Source organism: Tenrec ecaudatus, chromosome 10, assembly GCF_050624435.1.
Source record: "Tenrec ecaudatus isolate mTenEca1 chromosome 10, mTenEca1.hap1, whole genome shotgun sequence".
NCBI lineage: Eukaryota > Metazoa > Chordata > Mammalia > Afrosoricida > Tenrecidae > Tenrec > Tenrec ecaudatus.
Genome location: NC_134539.1, coordinates 144,638,349 through 144,664,750, shown reverse-complemented (window position 1 = coordinate 144,664,750; position 26,402 = coordinate 144,638,349). Strand labels below are relative to the sequence as shown.

General features: G+C 41.2%; 1 protein-coding gene across 6 annotated transcripts in view; it reads right to left on the bottom strand.

The window, feature by feature from the left end:
- The window catches only part of HELZ (helicase with zinc finger), a 172,386-nt gene that overhangs the window by 107,101 nt on the left and 38,883 nt on the right, over positions 1-26,402 (bottom strand). For 5 of the 6 annotated variants that reach the window (XM_075562115.1, XM_075562113.1, XM_075562112.1 and 2 more), the window contains 7 exons: positions 20,331-20,455; positions 17,849-17,905; positions 10,836-10,887; positions 9,090-9,165; positions 6,988-7,189; positions 6,464-6,571; positions 5,176-5,473 (listed from right to left, as the gene is read on the bottom strand). In XM_075562115.1, coding sequence (XP_075418230.1) covers positions 5,176-5,473; positions 6,464-6,571; positions 6,988-7,189; positions 9,090-9,165; positions 10,836-10,887; positions 17,849-17,905; positions 20,331-20,455 — 918 coding nt within the window. The remainder of the gene's footprint in view (positions 1-5,175; positions 5,474-6,463; positions 6,572-6,987; positions 7,190-9,089; positions 9,166-10,835; positions 10,888-17,848; positions 17,906-20,330; positions 20,456-26,402) is intronic. The other variant, XM_075562117.1, reaches the window with a different exon arrangement.

Genomic DNA, 26,402 nt, shown 5'->3' with positions numbered 1-26,402 from the left:
ATGCTCTTAACTTAACAAACAACTCGGGGAGTTTAGGGTCATCTTTAAAATCTTACAAAGCTTTAATGCTAATGTTAACATACTCTGCTAGAATCAAAATGAAGAAATGTATAACATCAAATTTTCATATTCAAGCAGAAAAAATAATTTTCCAACACCCAGCTTCCAGATCTTAAAAGAAGAATTATAAAAGAATTGTTTTATCTGATCTTTGTCACCTATTTTTGAGAGGCATATCTTTCATTAAAAAAAATTGTTTTTTCAAAATACATACGAGTGTCTTCTTCTGAACCTGAGCCTCACCAATGAGGGGAAACCCCAGAAAGAAAACAAAGTTAAGATGACACAGATTTCCAGAACAGTTTTCTGAACTGCCACAGAACTAGATTAGACAAATCTATTCACAGTCTAGAAGTAGAGAAGGTTGGATGCTTTCATCATGCTTTTTAAAGAGCTGCAGCAGAGTTTTTGTTTGTTTGATTTCCCTCCTCACTTCAAGTTTGAATTAATTGAAGTAAACCTTTAAAGTTCAATACTGAACATATGGAAGACCTACTACCTAAGTTGATCTGACATTTCAAAAGAAGTCATACATGACGAAACTAAGTAAAGTCCCACAATCTGAGCAGCTTGGCCAACGCCTTTACTAAGAGCCAAGAGCGTTTACCAAGAGGCCCTGTGAACTGCCTCCCGGGAAGAAAACCAGCACGCAGCATTTCCATCATCTGTCAAACCCACGCATTCATGTCTCAGAACCCAGGTTAGGAAACACTAAATCAATAGAAAGTCAAGCCTGGACCAATCTTGCAACCGTAGAAATGAACTCTGTAGCCAGCACCAATTTAAAGTCAAAAACTTGCTTATGTAGCAAACAGCCAATCAAGTGGACAAACTGAAAACCGCAGTTCCCATTCAAATTCCATTTCACACCATCACTAAGCTTCCTTATGAATGTAACAACTACATTATATTGCTATCGTTTGTAATGGTATCAAAATTGTATAGAAACATGGTAGAGACCAAATCTAATTCAATTCAATTCAACTGTACCTGTGACAGGACTGGGTTAATTCCAGGCCAGGGAAGACCAAAGAAAGGCTTGGTTGGCTGAGGCTGGAGGTGAAATGAACTAGGCTGTCACACTGTCACCAATTAAACAGAGTACTTATCTTGCTCTCAATGTCTCTGAATGGGGCTCACACAAAATGATACAAAGTAGAGGGCACTGACATTTTACATATTTACTGCTGCAGACTGTTACATAACGGAGTGATTTCATATAAAATTTTTTGCCCTCAAACTTTTTACTGACAAGAACTTTGCTGTAATAATCAAAATCACACAGAAGCAGAACAAGTATTACACTGTTTATATCCTACATTTACTTACCTAAAATTCTATTAAGACTGTACACAACAATATTGAAACAAATGTAGTCAAATAAAAATGCCTAAGAGGACATAAACAATAAGCCATTAAATGTCATCAATTTTAAGAAGGTAAAAAATGATCAAAGGTAGAATTAAAAATTAGCCTAACAGGTCAGCTAATGCAAGCAATAACCAAAAGAAGGCCTGCCACAGGCCGGTCAGCTGGCCTAATCCTAGATTGACAATTTTTTTTTCTTTTTATAATGCTAAAAATCTATCAGAAAATATATTTGGCGGAGACACAGTGTGGGAATTGCACCTGACCTGATCCCACCACACCGAGGCAAATCACTGGGGGAGTGCAGCGGAACAGCAAGGGAATGGAGTGGCAAGGTCCCCAGGGAATGCTGAAAGTGGACTTTGGGGCCAGGGCGTGGTGCCCCAACAGACTGGACTGGAAAACGCTCCTAAGGGCCAGCAAACGATCCCTGAACTAACTACAAGCTTTTCTCTTGTGAAAAAAAAAAGAAAAGAAAATATATTTGGTATATTATATCTTGTTCTCTTGAAATATTCTTTTGTTCAGTTGTTAATAAATCTTAATATGTGAAATTGCTTTAATGTTTCCAAAGTAGGTCAATACAATGCCTGCTTGCTTGTTATCGATTCTTTTCCATGACCTAAGTAAGTAGCGTCAAAATGAGACGAGGATCTCAAACTGCAGAGGTCACTGAACAAAGACGCAGTAGCGGCTCCTTAAGAGAGGGCATCCCAGGGACTTGGAGACAGTGCCTGGAGAAGGGCATCATGTTGGTAATAGTCGAGGGGCAGGGGAAAAGAGGGAGACGCTCCACAAGACGGACTGACACCGTGGCTGTAACGATGGGCATAAACACAGCAGTAATTAGGAGGCTGGAGAAGGACCGAGTGTCCCGGTCTGTTGTACAAAGGGTCATTTTGAGTTGGAACTGAACAAAATATAAAATGTATTGTGCTTTCAAAGTGATACATTATAAGTATCAAAAATGATACACTACTTCTCTCAGTTACAAGGCTGACACCTTCTCCATACAGATATCTACCTTCTCATTGACTTGACTATCTCATTATCTGCTATTTGACATTTGTGGTAATTTTTGAAAAGTTCTAAGGCAGCATCTCCAACGGTCCAGGCCCTATGCAGGGCAACATCCAAGCCCAGGGCGCCTCCATGAGCCACCAGGGCAATATACCAGAGGCCCCAGTGACCACTGAGCTACACAAGGGCGACAGGATGCCTTCTCCCATTTGTCCACAATGTCTGGGATCAGCCACAGGGCGCTAGCAGGCTGCAGAGGTCACAGGTGGACAGGAGAGGTGGAAGGAAGGTGATGAACAACACCCCACCCACCCCCTTCAACTCCCACTGGCTCTATGGTGATGAGGAAGACACGCTAGGGGAAGGAGTCTGCCATGCCGCACACATTCTGAGATGTACCTGGGAGCCCCTGACAGGCAGTAAGCAAGTCAGTAAGAGAGGGGAGGACACCAGGCCTAATGACAGGCACAGCCACGCCTTGTTTAACACCCATTTCCCATAATGGCACGGTCTTTAGTCTCACCACGTCTAAAAGTGAGGAGTGGGTGTATTGTATACCTAAAAATGCGGAAGAGCATTAAGGAAAGAGCATCAAGGAAGAGCTGGCATCTGCGGCACCATCAATCCTCAACTCCTTGGGGCTAGTTTGGTAGTAATTCTCCTACAGTGCAAAGCTGAGGCAATGCAAAAGAGACCAAATGTACCAAGTCTAAAATGTCCACTTTATGGCTCTTTTCAAAAATATTTGCCAACTTTTATACTAGTAGATATAAGCCAAGTACTTTATGTTATCAACCATCCTATTGATTTGACTATGGAAATCAATTTATTCTCATTCCAAATAGTCCTGAAAGTACAAAAATAAAAAATATATCAGAACAAAAACAGGTAAAAGCAGTTAGAGTAAGTAGAAAACAGGAGTAAAATGTAGTACGGGTGATTTCAACACAGAATTGGTAAATTTAGGTCCCAGCGTTGTTTTGACCTTACTAGCTGCTAAAGTAAAGAGACAGCAGCTACTCACGATGTACCTACAGTAAAATAACGGCACTTATTCACGAAAAAGACGACTCCTCCTGGGTTCTCTCTCATAAATGGAACACTGTGCACATTGGGAAAAAGCTCTCCACAGACGGCTACTTACAGCCAGCGCAAAATAGGTTCATACAGCCGTGCTATGTGAAGTGCTGATGTTAAATATTCAGCTAAGCATCTGTAAATCTAACCAAGAGCCAAAGAAATGCAGGCTAGCAAACCTTGAGTTATTACAGCCAATTAATGTAGCCCTTCCAGACAATCCCTAATGTGATACATTACAACTCCGGTCTTCACACGCCTGTGGCTGTGGTCCCATTGTGGAGGGCAGTATCTGCTAACAGGAACAGGATGAGATGGAGACCTGACCTTGTAGAGGGTGTGCCGGCGTCAGGCCACACTCTTGGTCTAATGGTGATCTTGGTTACTGTTACTTGTAATGAATGTAAGGAATGATTTGCAACAGCTGAGAGGAGAAATGCTGCTTCTGGCGTGGCCTGGGGAAAAGCCTGGCTGATTAAGATTGGGAAGAGGCCAGTGCCTACAGGAAACTTACTGCCAAAAGCCCAGGTCATTTGTGCATATGTAAGAGACAGTCCAGGGTGGAGAATAGATTATTATATTTCGGTACAATTTAAAATGTGAAGGGTTATATGTTAATTTGATTGCACTATTGATATACAAGGTAACTTCCACCAAATGATTCTTCCCTGACTAGGTCAGGTAAAAGGGTGGAGGATTTACCTATAACTATGAACAGGCTTCCCTGTAATGTCATCCTGCTGAGTATAAAATGAGCCCTCCAGGAAGCAGACTAGAATCTTATCAATGGCAAGAGCCAGGAGTGGAACACGTCTTCTCATCCCTACCTGACCTTCAGATTTGGGACTGAACAGTATCCATCACCATGTGAGACCTTTCCTCAAACTTTAGTGCATTTCTGTGGGATGCTGCAACGATTTGGAGAACCCGGAAATGGGCAGGAATATACTCAAGGGAGGAGAGGGGGTGGGAAATAGCTGGAAAGCACCATGGGAAGAGTCAGGCATTTGAGCCATCATCAATCCCCGACTCCTCGGAACTAGTTTGGTATTAATTCTCCTACAGCCCTTTCCAGCATAAAATGTAGGCATAGTCAACAGTATGACAATGCACACAGTATTCATCCACTTCTGCAGGCACTTACTTGTCACAGAGCTACCTCCAAAAGCACACACAGCTGGTCCTGTAAGGCACCTTGGCTTCCTTTACACTGGTGAATGTACACAACTGACTTACCAAGACTTGTACAGAAAACTTGTCCATTCGCTTTTAGCAGCAAAGTTAATATGGAAAGTCAACATATGGACATGGAACTAATACAGTTGTCTCTACAATTACCATTCAGATGATTTTTCTACCCAAATACTTTAAAATGTTACTGTGTTAAAATCCTCTTCCTTGGAAAATGACATCGGTAGACCCAAGCAGACCTGATCAGCAGTATGGGAAGCACAAGATGAGCTTTGCTTGATGACTGAAAGATGTGAACCACAATAAGCCTGTTACAGAATAGCCAAATCCATGAACTTGGGACGAGTGCCTTTATTGTCCCCTCCCTATCCATAGACTGTTTAGAAGTCACGGTACGTTTCAATGTGTCTATTAAGGTACCTTTAATACACTGTGTCAGAGGAAAGATTTCAATATTACCTTCTGTAGAAGCTGCATCAATCATTACTCTTTGCATAAGAACCGGTTCCGATCCAAAGTCGAAAACGATGGTTTGACGAAAAGTTCCAAATATCTCTGTGTTGAATGCTATCCCGACTTTATACACATAATGATCTAGTCCATTCTGGGCCATCTTCCCTCCTATCCATTCTTGGCAGTTCTCTGGGACGTCTTGTGACACCTGGGTAGTACTATCTCCAGCAGATATTGCAACGATACTAAAATGAGGGCGATGAGCATCATAAAGTAATGCCACACGATACAGCATTCTTGCAGGCTACAAGGAAATTTAAATAATCCATTGACTACAAAGGGGATAAAAATCCAATTGCAGTTGGGCTCAATAAAAATATTACCTAAGGGACTTTTATTTTGCCCCTATTTCTAAAATAATATGCTAAAAATATAGTTGTGTGCATAATCCACCAAAAAACCATCAGTTGTCAAAATGACGTATGTATGACACATTACTAGCTTGCCTACTTTCTGGGATGTGGTCATCTTTCTGTGGCAAAAACTACCACCCTGTGTGACCAGCAGCCTCCAACTTTCCATCTGCCTAGCCTAAAGAGCTTAATCAAAGCTCAATTTAGGCAAGAAATTGTCATCAGAGGCAGCAACCCCTGAAGGCACTGGAATGGGTTTAAGTCTAAAAGTTCCCAGAATTTTCACCCCTAGAAGCGAATGGCAGAGTGGATGAAATGGCCAGGAAAATTTGACAAACTCAACCACTGTTCATGCTCCCAGGAACTTTTGACTTACCTTCATCCTTAAGCTTGAACATGATAATTTAATGTGGCAAGCACTGCAGGAAATGTCTCTTGCACTAAAAATCCACATCACAGGATTCAAGTAAATAGAAAAACTAGTTGTTGTTCTGCAAGCATCGTACACCTGCTGAATTACATGCCTTAATTTTCAGGTACATAAAAGTTACGAACCCTTGGCAAAAAGACTCATCATAAGTATCTTACACAGCTACGTAAGTCTTAGCTCCAAGTCTAGTCATAAGAATGTGTTTTGAATGATCCGAATACAGAAATACACTTTAGAACAATACAGAATCTACATACAATGGACGTATTTCAAGATATTATTGCCAATTTTTTATGGTTTCGCAACTGTTTGTCCAAACTCCTAAAATCATAGCCAGAGTGAATCTTTTTTCCCCCTCCTATTATTGCTCGTTTAACAGAGATCTGAAGGTCCAGAAAAGTTTCCAGAAAAGTCAACAATTAGCATGAGTGAACTGGCAGAAAATGCACACCTTGCAAGTGAGAGCAAAGGTCCACGTCTGGTGAGATCTCTTGGTGCTGACGGTAACCGACAGGCCAGGGTGATGCTCCACCTTCACTCCTTCAACACACTCACTAAGCTGGAAACAGAGAGGAATTAGTACTGGGTTCTTTCGACTGGACGCACAAACAAAAACCTGTCACATGCACTGTGAGAGAAATGGCAACACTGACAATGTGGTGGAGGACCTCGGCTGACAAGGTATTTGATATAAGCTCATTCTCTTGAGATTTTCGGGAAAAAGTAAAGTGAAAGCAAGGGGACCAAAGAAAACAATGGTGATAAATAGCCTGATGAAAACCAGGTAAGCTCTGCTCTTTAACAAACGGGTTTAATACCAGCTATGAAAAACAGCCTTTTAGCAAGAATCGGGTTCTTCAGACAGAGAGTAAGAGAACCAACCCAAACAGTGCACACCATAAAGCCACGATTCAAGCCAAGTTCATTGTTTAAAACAAACAAACACACGAAGAAAACACAGCTGATCTTCCTCACCACTTTCTCTGGAGACAATGAACTCATCCACTTCTCTATCAAGGTCTCCATGTAGCAGCTGCCTGAGAGCTGTCTGTTCTCGTTTTGCTGCTTTAGTTTTATCACCCGCGACGCATATCTTCCCTGCCATTCTGCTAGTTCTTCTTGGGAATGTGCTGAAGTACACTGGGCACCGTACCTACAGATGCCTTGCTCTAAAAACCTAAGTCGAACAGGAGAAACTGTTTGATCAGACACTCAAGAAATAAACTCCCAGTATTTTCCCTCTGGCTCTTCAATAACAAAAGCAAAACATGCTCTCCTGAAAAGTTGTATTTGTCACATTATTTTGTACAAAGGGAGGAGAAGAGGTTCAGAAAATATTTACAAATAGTTGGTCAAAAGCAAAAACTCCTCATTGGAATTAGGGATCAATCCTAAACCAGATTATATTCATGACCCTCCCCGAAAAAATATAATTGAAAAAGTATTCTTCCTTTGTGTGGTAACAATCAACTAGACAATTCCTCTTAGAGCAGAATTTTTATAAAGCAACACTGACATCAAGTGGCTTAGTTGCTCCAGCACAGGTACCCCTACTTCTCAAAACGACACGCCCTACAGGGAACTTTCAATGTGCTGAACACTTTATTCTAGAAAAACAAAAACTATTATTAAACTATCCATTTATTACGGTGTCTACAGTCACTCCTCAAATCTAGTGCTACTTGCCCCTTTATAGCTATTATCTGTATTTCAGGGAAAATATTAATTTCTTTGAAATGTTTAAAAAGTTTACAATGTTTATATTAAGGTATAATTTATTCAGTCATATGTTTTAAAATATTTATTTTAAGGGATATAAAGTTAATGATTTCCTCAAAATCTGTGGCTCAGAAAATTTTATCAATTCAGTGGTTAAAACAGATAAAAGTACAAGATTTGAAGCAATGATTGAGAGAGGAAAATACCCTCAAAATGATGGGACGAAAGTTTCTAATCAATGAAAACATTAAAAATTGATGCAAAACCCTCCAAAAGAAATAACTAAAATAAACCTTATATATCAAAAACACGAGAGGGATAGTCATTTAAATATAAATTTTCAACTGGAATAGTCAAATACAAAATGAGCCACAGCACAATGTAAGGTATAAAACAGTTCTTTCACTACACATGAAAATAGGGGTGTATTTGCAGTCTTTCCTAATGATTCACAAAGGCTTGAAGGTAAATTATACTAGTAGGTCATTTTTTACTTCAGAAAACACTTTAAAATCGTGTGTTTTGTTATTCTTATTATGTCTTAATAAGCCAAGTATTTTTCTTTCTACTGTTTTGTTTTACATAACGTCCCTAAAAAAAGGGCACATGCTCCTATTTCCTCTTCACAGGACTGTGCTCTCCCTCTGCCACAAAATGCCACCAGGATTTTCACACTTACTATTCGGTTTCCTTACTTCTCCTCCAAATCAAAGTGAACACCCTCACTTTGCAGCCATCAAAGCTACGTTTAGAATTGCCTTAATTATCCATTAAGTTCAGAGTAAAACGAACTTATCTCTGACATCCTAAAAGGAACTGAAAGGCTAACCTTTTAAAATGTGACCTTAATTCTCTCACAGTACTTAATTGTTAAATTTTAAAATGTTAGTCATGCAGCCATACAGTTCCCATAAATTCTACATCAGGATCACGTGAAGATATATAGATTTCTCCCCCTGCCTGCCTCCCCCACCAAAACACACTCACATAATTTTGATATTTGTCTGTTTTATACATAAGATCATTTCAATTCTGAGCACCATAATCTAGGTAAATTTCCAAACAGCAACTATATTCAGTCACAGTAAAACAACTGGGATTAGACTTTTGAAGGAAGTCTTAACAATCTTCCTTTATTGAGGCCTTTGTTTGTAATTAAAAGGTTCACTATTGTGGCTTCGACTTTCGATCATGACCAGCTGCCTTGTTTTACACTGAAACCAGTTACTCCTCTGACATTTCCCTTTTCCTTCTTTCACATATTCTTCCCATTTGAATTATTACTTTTCCAAAAATAAAGGAAAATTATCCTTTGAACAATAGATATGCCATGGGTTTAAGAAAAAAATTCACATTACCTTTTACACAAAGTATATTCCTCGCTGCTTGTGATTCCCCTAGGTGGTGGGCGGAAATGCCAACCATTACAAGATCCTAGAGAGTAATTAGGATATAGTCTTATTTGAGGCCTGCTAGTGATTCTGATATTTTAAGGTGTACGAAATCCTAAAATCCCTCCACACACATCATTCCAGCTGATGTAAAATAGGACATGCCACACTTGCCCCTACCAAACATCATCTACCAATCAAATTAAAGTCAATTAACTACACTAAACATGGAAATTACTGAAGCAGTTACCCAGAAGTTAGCTGACCATTAATAACCCTTCCTCTTCCCCAGCAATTGGTAGACAGACGTCCCTGATAAACTAAAGGGGGATGTTGACACACTTGACATTTCTTAAGCAAGGGTTGTGTCTCCACTATGGAGTCTTTAAAGCCTAAGAAATGATTGTCACCTGGAGGAAAACCTTGTATGAAGAATTCCAATACTGATTAGTGAATGACAAAAAACCCCATGTTATCTATCACTCATGTTCCCTAGGTTTGTCTGACACATGTTTATTGTAAAAAGTAATCCTTTGTGGTAACTAATATCAACTTCAAAAAGCTGAATTCTGAGACTGGAGCTCAAAAATTGTGTTTATTACTTCAGAACAGTATGAATGAAAGCTTCCAAATGAGCCAGGGAGGCTAAAGCCTGAGAGAGAAGGTACTACACAGACAGGAGGACCTCACATGTATTTCCTCTTGGCTCACAAGTGAGGGGGTGGGTGGGGGGTGGTTCCAGCTGTTCTTCATTCCTTACTAACTACACAACATTGAGAAAAGGACTGGACCTAAGTCAACATCCATTTCATCTTCTAGAATACAGTGGAGAACAAGTCTGAGAAGCCAAGGCGTGTTGACTTGAAAGCCACAAGGGCAGCTCGCAGCATTTAGCAAGCACTCAATGGCTGTAGGTCGCTCCTCTTCCCTGCCCTCTGGTGAGAGAAGGGGAGATGACAAATGTAACTGTAATAGGAACAACTCCACTTAAGATGAGACGACATCCTCCTTCTAGAGCAGTGCTTCTCAGCCTTCCTAATGCTGCGACCCCTGAATACAGTTCATGTGGTGGTGACCCCCAAACATAAAATTATTTTCGTTGTTACCTCATAACTCTAATTTTGCTACTGTTATGAATCAGGCAACCCCTGTGAAAGGGTTGCTTGACCCCCCCCCCAAGGGGGTCATGACCCACAGGTTGAGAACTGCTGCTCTAGAGCTTGCTGAGAATAGATTTAAGTGAGGTCCTATGAGGAGGCAAGATGTGGTAGGGTCAGCATGTCCCAAAGTGGGCTCTGCTGCCTGGCCCATGGAGGGTCCTGGAGCAACTGGGGAGGGGTGGGGTAGGCTGTAAAAGCGATAACTATACTTTGACCTGGATGACAGGCTACAGCAGAAACGTTTTTAATTGCCAGAGGGGGCATTGGGTGAATTTTTAAAAAGGGGGAGCAGTATACCAAGTAATTTGGGAAACCATGGACTAGATGAGCCCCTGGAGTTACCTACTACCTCTACTACTCATTCCACTACTCTCTGAAAAAGGGCCAGGGAGAAAGGTGTCCTCATTTACACCTCATTTCTGAAAATTCTTCGGAAAAGATTCGTGCTTCCATTTCCACCTGTATCTTCTCTAACTCAGCATATTTCTTCCCCCAAACCAGTCTTTTAAAAAGCCAGAAATGGGAGCTACAAAGGGTTAGAGTCCGCACTTACCCTCTTCTAAGTCTTCCACGTGATATCCAGAGAGGACGTTACTCGTTGCTGTCTGCAATTTTTCAAATGAAAGACATTTTAAAATTAAGAACTGATGGGGAATTAAGCTTGGGCGTTTCCAACATTAAACATTCTTTTTAACTGTGGTTAATGCATATTAAAAAAAATTTTAATTTCATAAACAGAATTCTATTGAAAACAGGTTTTCCCTTCCTTTTGCTCTGGTTGGTGTTTTGTGTTGCTTACATATGGAAAAGAAGTACTGGTGGGCTCCACCTTTAAAACAAACAGATCCTAAACACAACCACCACCTGATTGACAGAGGGATCATTTAGAGTCCTGAAATCTATAAAGGCAGCACCTTTCATTCACATATGTATTCATTTTCTTCAGAACCCCCTCACCCCCCACAACCAAGAATGACCAGATGGAAAGGTGCCTTGTCCCCAACACAGAATAGAGCACCATGAAACTGGGGCCTGGGAGCACTTCCAGGAACCAGCCCATAGCTGGGGATCCACTCTCTCAGCATCCTGACTTTCTTGTTTCCTTCACTGCAGAAGCGGCCCCAGTCTGTCCCTTCAGCTCTAACTCTGTCCTAAGCACCCAGCACTGGTGTCAACAGGCTGTGGCATTTTCTGCTAACCTTTCAGGAACACTTCACAAGCAGGCTATTCTAGTGATTGTAGGGCTTGGTTGACAACAGTTGGCAATCTACCATATATACTCGAGTATAAGCCGACCCGAATATTAGCCAAGGCACATAATTTTACCACAAAAACTACATTCAGAGAACAACATGGCTGGCCCTACTATGAGACATGATGCCCCTCAGTGACTAAGGGCGATACAGGGGACAGCACCGGAGACACAGTGTGGGAATTGCACCTGACCTGATCCCACCACACCTAGGCAGAGCACTGGGGGAGTGCAGCGGAACAGCAAGGGAATGGAGTGGCAAGGTCCCCAGGGAATGCTGAAAGTGGACTTTGGGGCCAGGGCGTGGTGCCCCAACAGACTGGACTGGAAAACGCTCCTAAGGGCCAGCAAAGATCCCTGAACTAACTACAAGTTTTCTCTTGTGAACTGTTTTGTTCTGTTCTTTTTCAGTGGTTTGTTTTGGTTGTTTTGTTGTCTGGTTGTATACTGTTGCTTTGTGTTCCTCTGTCTAGTTTTCGTGCATGTTAGTGACTCCACAGGTCTGTCTGAATAGGACAGGCTGGATGAACTATCTGGATGAAAAACAACGGGACCGACAGTTCCGGGGTGACTTGGGGTGGGGGGTAGGGGGGGGTAAGGAAGTGGTGTTAACAAACCCAGGGACAAGGGAAAAACATGGGACCCCAAAGGGTAGAGAAGGGGGAGTGGCAGGCCTGGTGGGAAATGATCAAGGGTAAGGTTGCTTAGAGAAGAGGTATACTCTAGCCCAGGTGGCGATGAAGCATGGTAGTAGGGCAGGAGAAAAGTCAAGGGAGATGGAGGAAAGAGCTAGGAGTCAAAGGGCATTCATGGAGGTCTAGACAAAGACCTGTACATGCAAATATATATAGGAGGTTGGGGAAATAGATCTTTGTGTCGATATTTATAGGTCAAGTATTAAGGTGGCGGAAGGACCTTGGGCCTCTACTCAAACACTCCCTCTATGCATGAATACCTTCTTTTATTAAATTGGAACTCTATGATGCTCACTCTCCCGACACAACGGCTGGAGCCAAAGTGGGTGAACAAGTAAATGTGGTGAAGAAAGCTGATGGTGCCCGGCTATCAAAAGAGATAGTGACTGGGGTCTTAAAGGCTTGAAGATAAACAAGCGGCCATCTAGCTCAGAAGCAACAAAGTCCACATGGAAGAACACACCAGCCTGTGTGATCGAGTGGTCCCAAAGGGATCAGTTACCAGGCATCAAAGAACAAAAAATCATATCATTGACTGCACACCTCCATGATAGGATCGCTGAAGACAAATGGGTGCACAAGCAAATGTGGTGAAGAAAGCTGATGGTGCCCGGCTATCAAAAGAGATAGTGTCTGGGGTCTTAAAGGCTTGAAGATAAACAAGCGGCCATCTCGCTCAGAAACAAATAAGCCCACATGGCAGAAGCACACCGGCCAGTGCGATCACGAGGTGCCCAAGGGACCAGATATAAGGCATCATGCAAAAAAAAAAAAAAAAAGATATAAGTGTGTGTATGTATGTGTATTTATGTGTATATGTATATATGTATGTGTATATATATATTATATTAAATGAAGGGGGAAGTGCAGAGTGGAGACCCAAGGCCCAAGTGTCGGCCAATGGAGATCCCCTCATAGAGGGGCTTAGGAGAGGAGATGGGTTAATTAGGGTGTGAGGTAGTATCGATGAAGAACACAGCTTTCCCCCAGATCCTGGATGCTTCCTCCCCCCAACTACCATGATCCAAATTCTACCTTGCAGGGCTGGATAGGACAGAGGCTGTACACTGGTACATATGAGGGTTGGAGATACAGGGAATCCAGGGTGGATGATACCTCCAGGACCAAGGGCGTGAGGGACGATGCTGGGAGAGTAGAGGGTGAGTGGGTTGGAAAGGGGGAACTGATTACAAGGAGCCACATGTGACCTCTTCCCTGGGAGAGGGACAGCAGAGAAGGGGGGAAGGGAGACCCCGAATAGGGCAAGATATGACAAAATAACGAGGTATAAATTACCAAGGGCATATGAGGGAGGGGGGAAAAGGGAGGGAGGGGGGGGGGAAAGAGGACCTGATGCAAGGGGCTTAAGTGGAGAGCAAATGCCTTGAGAATGATTGGGACAGGGAATGTATGGGTGTGCTTTATACAATTGATGTATGTATATGTATGGATTGTGGTAAGAGTTGTTGGAGTCCCTAATAAAATGTAAAAGAAGAAAAGAGAAAAAAATGATTAGGGCAAAGACTGTACAGATGTGCTTTATACAATTGATGTATGTATATGTATGAACTGTGAAAAGAATTGTATCAGCCCCAATAAATTGTTAAAAAAAAAAAAAAAACTACATTCAAAATGTGCTGGAAAACTCGGCTTATACACGACTACATACGGTATTTAGGCATTTCTGCCCTAGGCAGAGTAGAGGGCATAAAATAGATGCTCAGAAATGTTTAATGAACGATTATCATTCAAGCACTTCAAACACAATACATCCAAAACAGAAATGATCAATCGTACCCCAAGCCTGAGCCTCCTCTGGCTGTCATCTCAAGCCAATGAATTCACCTTTCCAGAGATGGCCAGACTGAAATTTTGAAAGTCACCTTGAACTCTTCCCTCTTCTTGCCTTGTCTCCTATTGTAGCCTCCATCAGTCACTGCTCAGGTTACGGTCGTCATTACCATGAACTAACTGGCTATGTGCCAGTCATCCCCTGTACCAAGTCATCTCGGGGAATTTATTTAGCACTCTCTTATCTTTAGGAGCCCCTGTGGATTGCTAACCACAAGGTCAGTGGTTTAAACCCACTAGCCACTCCATGGAAGAAAGATGAGGCTGTCAGCTCCCATAAAAACCTACAGCCTCAGAAACCCTTCAAAGGGTTGCCATGAGTCAAAATCAACTTGGTGGCAGTGGGTTTTTGTGTGCTATTACCATCCTTTAAAACTCACTCCTGCCTCTCCGGTTCCCCACCCCTAGCTCCCAGTGTTCATTTCACGTGTCCAGCTAACTTCCATCACGGCACCTACTGCCCACATGCTGCCCTGTGTCCTTACCAGTTGCGTGTGCATCTAGCTGTCCCACCAGTCTGTTTTCCCCGAATGATAGTCTCAGCTTTCCAAAACTCACAGAACCTTGATAAGCAGAGATGCTCAGGAAATGCTGAACGGAATCAGGAGGAAAGGCCTACCAAGATAGGACCCAGACAGTCGTCTACAAGAGCAATCAAGTTGTGTAAATGCTGCTTGGGTATAACCAATTCAACAGCAATGTCAAGAGATGATTTCAACTGATGACTTGTACACTCTAGGTTGGGCTGGACCTAAATCCCTGCCACACTGCTTCTACAGGAAAAGGTTATGATTCTTGGTCATGCTACTTACTAATAAATGGCAACCATGCAGCCCTTTCTTTTTGCAAAGTGAGGAAATGATCATAAGAAGATATAAGATAGCAATCAGGAGCCATTGCTCACAGGGTAAGGATCCCATGCCTCATTCAAAAGAAAATGACTCATGGAAATCTGTTGATCCTGCACGCCAATCCTAATAGTCAGGGGCCCAAATGAGCCTTATAAGCTTAAAGTGTCTCCTCTTTAAAACGTTGGGAAATGTAACAAACCTTCAAGAACAAAGAAGAGGGCATAACATGTTGTGAACAGAACAGACAACCCCAGCTATGTGGAACTGCTTCCTGAAGGAGGAAACAAATGGTGGGCTGCCCTGCAGCCGTGCTCACACTGTGCTGCTTCTCAGGCTCGTGGCACCTGGCTGCCCCTGTCCCCGGGACAGGCGGTGTCAGGGTGTTAACTGGGTAGCTACTGTGACGTTTAAGTACCAGGTGCTTTTTGGTTTGGGTTTTGGGAGGTGTGTTTGTACATCTTATTTCTGTGCCCAGAAGGCCAAGAAGAAAAGGTTTTCTGTTTTCTCTGATGCCTGCGGGAAGAGCAGCCTACCATCGTGGTGCCAGAGTCCTTACAAAGTCCCAGTGACAGCTACGGATGACGCTGCTGTCCGCTTCACCGAATGAGAACTGCTGCGCCTGCCGTCATTACACAGCTTCCCCGCCTGTCTTCACCCTCCAGCACTAGAGCTAATCATTAGTTAAGGGCCAGCTCAGCCTGGTCTTCAAATAACAATTTGTCACTATTATTAAATGTGCTCTGTATAATAACAGAAGTAGTATATTGTTTGTTAGCTGTTTCTGGAGTTGTGTTTTTTAACAGTGCCAGTTCACTAACCAGGAAGACGACTACTCTGGTTACAAAAAACAGAAATTACTAACAAAACTTAAGTCACTTCTTCCAAAAGCATAGCTGCAAAATAAGCGTCTAGTGATATTTCTGCCCCGACATGTAAGTAACACCATAAATAAACAAAATAAAAATGTTAACAAATTATTTGTGCACAATTGGATGGGACGTCTATGGTTCAATTAAAGCAATAAAAGAGAACAAAGCCAACATTTTCATAAAATACAAGGTCATTTTATTTTGGGTTCCATAAAGAAGTCTACAACATTTATAATTATCTTCCCTTCATGCCTTTAAAATTATATATATATGTAGGACAAAGAAAATGACTTCCAAGTTCATTAGCGCTCACCACTTCTTAGTAAACCAAAGGGAAATGACACTTTAAAACAACAGACAAAAAGCCCACCGCAGCAGTTTGTGTAGTCGTCCACAGCGGCCGTCTTCTCTGCTTGTTGTTGGTAGGAGCTGTGTTCCCCACCCTGTCTGTCTGGGAAGCTGCACCTCCATGGTCCGCAGCTCTTGACTGAACTGCTCCAAGTTATTCACCTTCACAGAAAGCTTATCCTTTTCCCTCATAGAACAGACCACAATTTGAATTATACCTACAGTTGTTTTGATCCCTGGTGACGAAGTGGGTTACACTGGGGCTGCTGACTATAAGGTCAGCAGCTTGAAACTACCAGTGAACTCTTTGGGAGAAAGAGGCTTTGTACTCCCATCAAGAGTCAGTCTCAGAAACTCACAGGGGCAATTCTACAATATCCTAGAAGGTCACTAAGGAGCGACATCAACTCCATAGCAGTGAGTTTGGTGTTTGGTGTCTGTCTCGCTCCAACAGGACAAGGACCAAGGGTGTCTTGCTTCAATGCTGAAGCCCAACAGGTCATGTCCGTGGAAATGTCTGTGAGCCTGTATGAGGAAGAGGGCTGTGAGGCACACACACAGTGATGGGCCTTGTAACGGCTGCCACTGCTCCTGCCTTCCCTGGGTCCACACACCGCACGGGAGCATGTTGCTGCTCACCACTTCCCCGGACACATCAGTCCTACTTACTGAAATTACTTGCTCCAACTCCGATTACTTGTTCCAAAATACATGGAAAGCTGGTAAAAAAAAAAAAAGCTGGTTTCTAATGACAAAAGTTTCTAACACTCAAATCAAACCAAACTCACTGCCATTCAGTCGATTCAGACTCATAGAGATCCTACAGGACATAGTAAAATTGTACCTGCGGGTTTCCTAGACTGTAACTCTTTATGGAAGAAGGCCTCTTCTTTCTCCCACAGAGCAGCTGGTGGTTTTGAACTGCTGGCCTGGGCATACCACCATCAGGGTTCCTTCTAACGGCCGGAAATCATTAATACCTACAGTTTCCCAATCATTCATTTGTTGGCCAGAGACACCTAACAAGAACTAGCAGCTGTGTGAGTAGTGAGTGCCTTTAAAATATCAGCAATATGAAACCAAATGGTCAAAAAAATACTCTCAAGCAAGATGAGAAGGAAAGGGAGCAGGGAAACTAGAGTAATGGAAATAGTACAAGCAGAATGGAATGAATGAGCACAAAGGCATCATATCATGGAAGAATGTGGAGAAACTGCTGAGAACCTAATTTACAATGAAATTTTTACCTTAAGCCCAACAAAATACTATTTTTAAAATAGCGCTATTAAGGACAGACGCCCCGAGAAGAGCACAGCCATGTTACAGGTAACAGCCAACACAAGAGGTTCACATCAGCAATCCCCACCTCAGAGCCCTGCTTTCTCAGCTGATGCTACAACCATTTTCCAATTTTAATGCACAGCATTATTAGGCAGATTGAGTTAAACTCTTTTCAAACCAACCCAAACTCACTGCCACCAAGTGACTTGGTGACTCATGGGACTCTGGAGGGCACAGTAGAACTGCCCCTGTGGGTTTCCAAGACTGTAACTCTTTATGGGAATAGAAAGCTTCATCTTTATCCCGCAGAGTGGTTCATGATTTCAAACTGCTGCACTTGTGGTTAGCAGGCCAAGGCATAACCCACTAGGCCGCCAGGGCTCCTGCTCTTTCCAACAGATGCACTGAAATTGTCTTACCTCTGTTTCGGTGAGAAGTGTTTTCAGCCTTGTCAAATCTTTTGTTACCATCCCATTCTGAATGGATGAATAAAAAAGAGAAAACCAATTAGTATATTGGCCCTTTGTTTCTAAAGGTTACCTATAAAACACAACGCTATCCTCACTACCATGCCCACCATCATTAGCAATGATAATAAAGGTACCAATCTATGGGAAAAGTTCAAGATTAATAGGACAAACTATAGTGCGCCCCTTCTGGTGAGTAAAACACTGAGTTCACTTTACACAACACAAACCCACTGCTATCGAATCCACACCAACTCATGGGAGTCTGTGGAGGGTTCCGGGGCCAAAAGCTTCACTGAAGCCATCAGCCTCCACGTCTGACAGCAGTTACCATTAATCCAACAGAACAGCCACAACAGCTGTCATGGTAAAGCAAAGTAGGATGAGAAAGGGAAAAATAACACTAAAACTTTGCAAACCTTTCTTTCCTTAACCATAGTATCAGCAAAATGATCAACTCAAACCATGGGACTCAGGAAAACTCACATCAAAAGGATCATGGCCCTTAAAGAGGGTCATCAAGAGAGTCACTAATGACATTTGGAAGGAAAATGTACAAAATATTTCTTTTTCCCACTATTCAGATCTCACTTGAGATTTAAAAGCAAGTTACTTACTACTTTAAACTTCAAAACCCAAAAAGTAAACCTAAAATATGCCTCCATGATACAGAAAACTCCTTAAGCATAGAAATACCTTACTAAGGAAGAGATAGTCTTTATCAACTAGTTGAAACTATTTACTTAATTTTATTATATTGATTACCGCATGTACTCCTGTATAAGTCGAGTTTCCCAGCACATTTTTAATGCAGATTTTGTGGTAAAATTAGGTGCCTCAGCTGTTATTCAGGTCGGCTTATGCTTGAGAATATATGGTACATTATTTTAGATTTTAAATTTATTTGTAAATCTAGAAATTGTTAAATCAATTTAACAATCCAGTATCCATGAATGCCTCAGAAGATGACAATTCCTTTGAGACTGTTCAATATGCTGTACTCAACAAAGCACTAGATAGTTTAAGTTCTATATTTTGACCAAATATGTTTGTTTACAGTCAAAACGCATCAGATCTAGATTTCTGATCAGTTACGTGAATTCAGATTAACAGGGAGTTCACGCGGTGTACCATACACATCACTCTATTGCCATCATTTTTCACTGTATCTCCCCCAAAAGTCAGCGAACTTAATGACAATTACCAACTGGTGAAAAGGGTTGTATATGCTTTCTTCCAATATTTATAATTGACCAATTTTAAAGTTCCAAAAAGTATTCTTTTCCATTATCTCACCACCAACAACTCAAAAACTCTAGAAAACTAAATGCTATATGTAAAAAATTATCAAAAGTTCTTCAACAGAATTAAATCTATCATTCCATCAGAATGGTGACGAATGTTAACTTATAGGCATATCATCTTCAGGACCAAAAGTAATCCTTAGCTTAATAGATTTTAAAAATCATATGAAATAAATGGCTGAATTTTAGAAACCTAAAGGTCTCATCCACATGAGATTTTAAAAGATGAAAATATGTTCAGATTATGTTAAATTATATCTTTAATGAAAATCATTTATTTGAAATCCTTTTTTAAAAATGTTAAAGTCCCTATAGCAAGGCCATCTAAAAAAGTACAAGTTTGGACCTCTAATCATTTGGAGCAAAGAATGATGACGATCAAAGGTACATGGAAACCGCCCAGGACACTAATGGACCAGACGAGTATCAGTCTCCATGATCCTGAGAGCAAAAGTACTAGATGGGGCCTGGCAACCACTACCAACTGCTCGAAAAGAAACCACGTTAGAAAGTCATGAATAGAGAAGGGGAAATATGGAACAAACAAAATCTTAAAAGGACCCGGCTTACTGGTTGAATAGAAATTGGTGAAACTATGGGCAAGACTATGGCCCTTCATTACCCTCCAGGTCTAGAATGGAACTTAGCCCCCTCCCCACTGTGGCTTAGTTTCCAAACATTAGAAAGAAGAACAGGAACGCTAGTGAACTATCCCTTCCCTAAAACAACCAACCCTCAGATCAAAAGAGCAGCAAAATCCAGAGTTAGGAAAGGAGAGCCGGAAATGGAAACAGGGAGGAAGCGAGATACGGGATGTTACATTGTTGGGACTGCAATCCATGAGATGAAAAAAAATGTGCATGAGTTGTTGAAAGGATGACTGCTCTTCTTTACAACTTCACCACTTCACAATGAAAGTTGTGTGGTTTGAAACTGTAAGAATGCAGTGGTTAAACATCAGTTTATGCATAAGAATTTAAGTATCTCAAGACACTCAGCTCAAGAATTTCTCTATCTCAGAGGAGGAAATATGGGGAAACACACACACTGATTATTTTTTCTCATTGGATGTCTCAGGAGTCCAGTGTGAATCCATTTTCAGGCAAGCAAAATAGAACTCATCAACGTACCAGGGACTCTCCTGACAGCGACTTGGCAAGAATGCTGGACACCAGTTGGAGCTTCCCCTTCAGCTGCATGCAGCAAAGCACTGCCCGAAAGGCACCGTCTCCCTTGACCATTCCTTCACCCAACACTGTCACAAAGAACATTCACCATTAGCCATTGTTCTGGAGTATAATATTAACACATTATCACAAGCACAGCTTCTTATGCACTGAAAAAGAATACAAGTCCTGAAGGAAAGCAGTGGTGTTTAAGAACTGTCCAAGGCGTTCATGAGGCCAAAAAAAGGCGGTGCAATCAACAGAGCTAACTCACTCCACCAAAGCAGGGAGGATCACACCGCAATCACAGAGAGAATTCCCTTTACAGCTCTCTATCAGCTGTGTGTTCCGGGTAGGTGGAGGCTTTTACATTGCAGAGATACTAGCTGAATAAAGGTCTCACATTTGTGACAGTGGCACACGAGACATTGTACCATTAAGATGTCCAAGAAGAAAGAATGCAAATCTCCGCATTAGCTATTCCTACACAATCCAGAACTAGCCTTTATCAAAACCAGCAAAATTTCTAATCCAATTGTTTAATGGCCATAGAAAATGCTAACCAAATTGTTGGCAAGTGTTTGCGGATTTAATGCAATACAGTCACAGGAGCTGGCTCCCAACAGTACAGAATATACTAATTTTCATGCCGTGTCATTTGAGATGATTTCTCACAGCTACTGCTGATGGCTCAGCTAGTAGGGCAGTCAGTATCCTTCTCTTTACTGCTAAGTCCAAGATTCTATTATTAGCTTCCACACATTTTCGCTTCCTCGGCAAGAAAACAATTTGCTGAAAGGAAACATTTTGGATATAACATTTTCCCCCTAATTATTTCCAGGGAGAGATTTCTTATAAGCATTAGTATGACACATCGCATATTTAAAGTCCATTGAGTCTGTTGATATTATTATGGTTGTAATGAGGATGGCTTCCCATTATACTGTTCAACTTTTTATCACTCATACTCCATTACAGCAACACTCATAAAATCCTACATAAAAACAGCAAAGTTCACCACAAGCTCACCATTCAACTAATCAAACTGTTTCCAACTTAGTAATGTTCTCAATTTTTATCAATACATGACTTCAACTGATGTCAAATTAACAGTTTGTGTTCTGCTTTCTCACCCTCGGCACATTCATTACTTATCATTATTAGAGTGATGATATTTATCATGTTACTGGCTACATAATGCTTCGTTAAATGAGTACATTAGTTTATTATTTAACCATTACTTGTTCCAGAACAATTCTAACTTTACCTGTGAAAATTAACACTGCAATCAGCGGCTTCGCTTCTATGTCCTTTACTAAATCCAATCAAGTAAACGGAAAGTTGTGGGCTCTTTTCATGTAAGAAGGCTTGATTTATTCCATTACTTCTAGTTAGGGCTAACTTCTTGTCTCATTCCATCCACAATGCACATCGATCATCGATCTACTCAACCGTTATTGAAGAATTCTAGTAAGTAACTCCAATAAAGTATCATTAAAACTATTTTGAACATCTTATGAAGTTCCAGAGAAAACCGACATCTCCCTCAAATCTTAATATTCCTAAAACTCTTCAAATATGTCGTCTTGTCTCCCCAGCCCTCAGTTTGATCACCTGTGAACTAGGTCTATGGGCAAATACACTGTGAGGATCTAAGAGAAGGCAAGTAAAATGCTTTAAGAAAAATCGCAGTCCCTCCTAAGGTCCAGATCATCAGCATTTGCTAAGCCTATTTGCTCCACTGGAAGTGGCTACCTCATGGGGTTGTGATGCAGATTCACGCTGAGAATTAGATAAAGTGTCCAGCACAGATTCCTGCTTGAGAAAGCACTCCCGGATGTGACCTTCCTCTTCTGAAAATCACAAAGCAGCACCGAGAACTGCTAAGAACTACCCTAGTTCCTTTTCAGTTACTGGGATATTAAGAAACTCCTCATCACAGGCAGCAAATGCTCAGGGAAGTGAAAATAAAAACCAATCCAAGTGTAAATCAATCTCGGATGATTATGGCATGCTTGCTATTGTTGCTGGAGGCCAGCAAGTCGGCCCGACTCCACCTACAACCACATGGAGCTGCCTGGTCCTGAGCCATCTTCACAATTGTTGTGTGTGAGGCCACAGCTGCAGCCACAGTGTCCTTGAAGCACTTTGCCACCTGAGGGGCTCATCTTCTGGAACAACAGCCGATGCTTTTCATTAGGTTTTCAGTGACCAAACCTTCCAAAGCAGACAGCCTATTCCTTCTTCCCAGTCTACAAGCTCCACTAAAACCTGTTCACAGTGGGTGGCCCTGCTGGCATTTGAAATATTGGTGGCCTAGCTTCCTGCGTCAGAGCAACACACAAATCACCCTAATTCAGCAAATTCACAGACAAGTGGTAGGTAGCATGCTTCTCACAAAGCATTTTACAAACACCTTTCACCAATCTTTGTTGTGTATAAGGCATGTGCTGAATTTTGTTTTGCATACTTTTCCATTCATATGTGTTTGAATATCTCAATATTTAACAAAACTGTTTCCCTTCTCTCTTCTAGACAGGAGTACTGATGCACCTTCTTCCAAAAATTGCCTTTAAATGAAATTCAGTTTGCTCTAGGAGGATCCCACATGAAGAACCCTGGTATATGTGCACAAATGCATGTATGTACACACATACATACACACACTCAATTAATATAGACGAAGAGCTCCCTGTGACTGTCCCACACAAGAAAATTAAATTGCAATGCTGCCAATATGGCACCGTATTCTCTTTAGTATTTAGAAAATGCAAGAATGAAAACAAAGTATGGGCTCCTGCACCATTAAGTGTCTCAGATGTAACAAATGAACATGCCAAAAACATGGCATTCAAAATATGATCAATCTTGAGCAATTGTATTTTTAAAAACTAGTTCTTGCAGATAAATTCTCTCCCTCCAAGTAGCGGTAAGCTTCTACTGTAAGCCCAACACTGCTCCTAATAGAATCACTGCTTTCTGTGCACAGGGAGTTAGCCACAGGAGGACATCTACAAACTTCAGCTTGTTGCTGCATTTGAGTTACTTAATACCTTCTCTCTTTCATTCGTTAACCTCTCTCATTCTTAGTTCTTGCAGTATTTTTACACATTCAAAATATAAGTGTCTTACTTGGAGCATGTGGAACCAGAAACTAGTTAAAGGAGAATTCATTCAACTTCTTCAACAAAAATAAACTCATTTTGTGTTTTAGACTGGGGTATCAAAAAGAGAGGATTAACAATTAAAATGCAATTCTCCAGGCTTGCAACATGAAAGGTAATAATCTTAAAATACACTTAGCCTGTTAATATGCATGCGGCTGAGTGATTCCAACTCACAGCGACACTGTAGGACAGAGTACAGCGGCCCCACTGGGTCTGCGTGGATGGCATCTTTACAGGAACAGAAGGCTTCATCTTCCCCGAGGGGCAGCTGCAGCCGGCCAGTTCAAACAGCCCTTTAACATCCATGCTCCTTCCCACTGCACCAACAGGGCTTCTCAAGAGAAGCTTACAAGAATAGAAAATGCTGGGTATTGTTCTGTATTTCTTCAGTTACAAGACCATAACAGGAATTACTCTGACCTACTCTGCAGTTATAGCTAAAGTCTTTTAGCATAGGGCAAATCAAGGTATTTGTCCAAAATTATTTCAAACCAATTTTTTAAATTACCATTAAAATTGCATCCTTTGGTCACTAATAAAGGGAAATAACTCTCAGTAGTGTGTCAACAGCCTTTACACAGAGCACAAACAGCTGTTGCTGCTTTGGGGGACACCATGAGTTAGTTCAGGCTCATAGCAACCCCCAAATTTATTCCCAAAATTTGTGTTAACAATTATTCTTTCCATAGAACTCACAGGATGGGAGTCTCTCCATGTTAAAATTCACATTGCTTTTGCTACTTTTTCATTGTTCTTGCTGGTGCTGTCTAGTCAGCTCTGACTCATACTGCTCCTGTACACAACAGATTAAAACTCATCCTTACAATTTTTCTGATGTTGGAGCCCAAAGTTGCAACTTTTCATCAGAATAGTACAATTAAAATACTAAATGATAAATAACTTCACATGCAACATTTAAGAATAATACAATAGAGATACTTCTAAGATGCTATGTGCCAATAGAGTTGACATTGTGATCACTATTAGGATCCAGATTTCTAGTTAGGAAAAGAATCTGATTGGCTCCGTGCGCAGAAAAGGATTGAAAGGAACAAAGGAGAAAACAACATGTGTATATAAGATTTCTCAGGGTGAAAATCTATTAGTCAACAAAATATAATTAACTTTCTAAAGACTTAAATATTTTTTAAGCAAACAGCAGTCTTTCTACAAGCAGAAATGCCTCTTCATACATATATTTAATGTAACAACGCGCACATGACAATTTCCACTCTACCACTTGATTACCAAGTATACTATCTGAATATTAATTTCTCAGTATTTAATATGTGATCTCCTTATGGCTAATTCTTGAAATATTAGAAACATGTCAAAAATGTATAATTGAATCAAAAATGAAAATTAAAAGAGAAAAAGAAATTCCTTCAAAATTCCCTTCCTAAATCTTCCATTTAATTTTTGGCCAAAAAAAAAAAAAAGAAACCTAAGAAATGTAGATATAAAACAGAACACACACATACGTACACATACAGAGATTTAGGTGTGTATTTCCTTTCCAAAAGTATATAAACAGGTTCCAAACAGTGAAAGGTCTAAGCCCCATTTGCTAACTGAAGGATAACTGCCTGTCTGTGACAGGGATCACAGAGTGTGACAAAAGCCGAACAGGAACACAGGAGCATATCGATCAGCAGTATTTCTATCGCCAAATAGATTTTTCCCCCTTCCCTATTCTCTTTTTGCCCAGTTAAAATAAATAAGTGCTTCTGTGGACATGTGGGCTGCAACTCTTGTGGCGCTTTGTGCCCTTTCTACCAAGGTCTTCTGCAGATACACTGTTCCCTCTATCAGATGCCCGTGGGACCATAAGCCCTTGTGGGAATCAACAGGAGGCAACCCCTCTCCTCCCCGGGGCCCTCCTGCCCCAACACCTACTAAAGATTTCTTCTCCAATTTTAACTATTTATTATTTTATACACACACACACAACTCCAAAACGACACCCAAGCCCACTGGCCTCGAGTTACTTCTGGCTCATACCAGCCCTCATGGGCAGAAGATGCATATCTCTCCTGATAACAGATTTCTACAAAATGGTTTGTGGGTTCAAACAGACATACAGTGCAGTTAGCAGTTGAATGCTTTCCACTGCACCACCTGGGCTCCCCTTTAATGCCAGGTCACTATAAAAAGTCCTTGATGTTCTCACATGACAGAAAACCCAGTGATGTTTCCTGATTTGTTTTTAGCACAGTAAGTTTAAAGGTTATTGCCACTTTTTTAGTGTCTCAATTTCTCATTACTGTGAATACCTAAAATGCATACACACAGTGAAATGTTCATAACACAAGTAAGCATAAACATAAACCTGAAGCCTGGCTCCCACCACGTTTTCATTTCATTTACCTAGTTAAAGGATCTGTATACTTCGGGCAGTGTTGAAATGGCATTTGCTACACTGTGGGCATGTGAAAAGAGAATATACTACGACTGGTACCCAACTGCCTTCTTAGGAAGAACTGAACTTCCAGGTACATTTGCCACGGCACTATAGTGGCGGTAACCTCAATTAACTGGCTCAATAACCAGTTTAAGAAACTTTTATTCTCCCGAATAAGCGTTATAACTGCTTTTATATTCAATCTTTTTAACGGTTTTACCTTATAACTATATTTTTTCAATCCATCTCAGCAATCAAAACTTCACTGCAAGGGTAGTGAATTATTTAATGTGGCTCTTGTAGTCAGAGTCTCTTAACCACCAAATGATCTTCCCGGGTCTCGTAAGAAAGTGTGTGATACTGATAGGACTCATTTGTGAGTAACTGTCAACAGGATTTTTGTAATGCTATCCTGCTGTATATAAAATGAGACCTCTGGAAAGCAGGGGGAGGAAGCTCATTATCAGC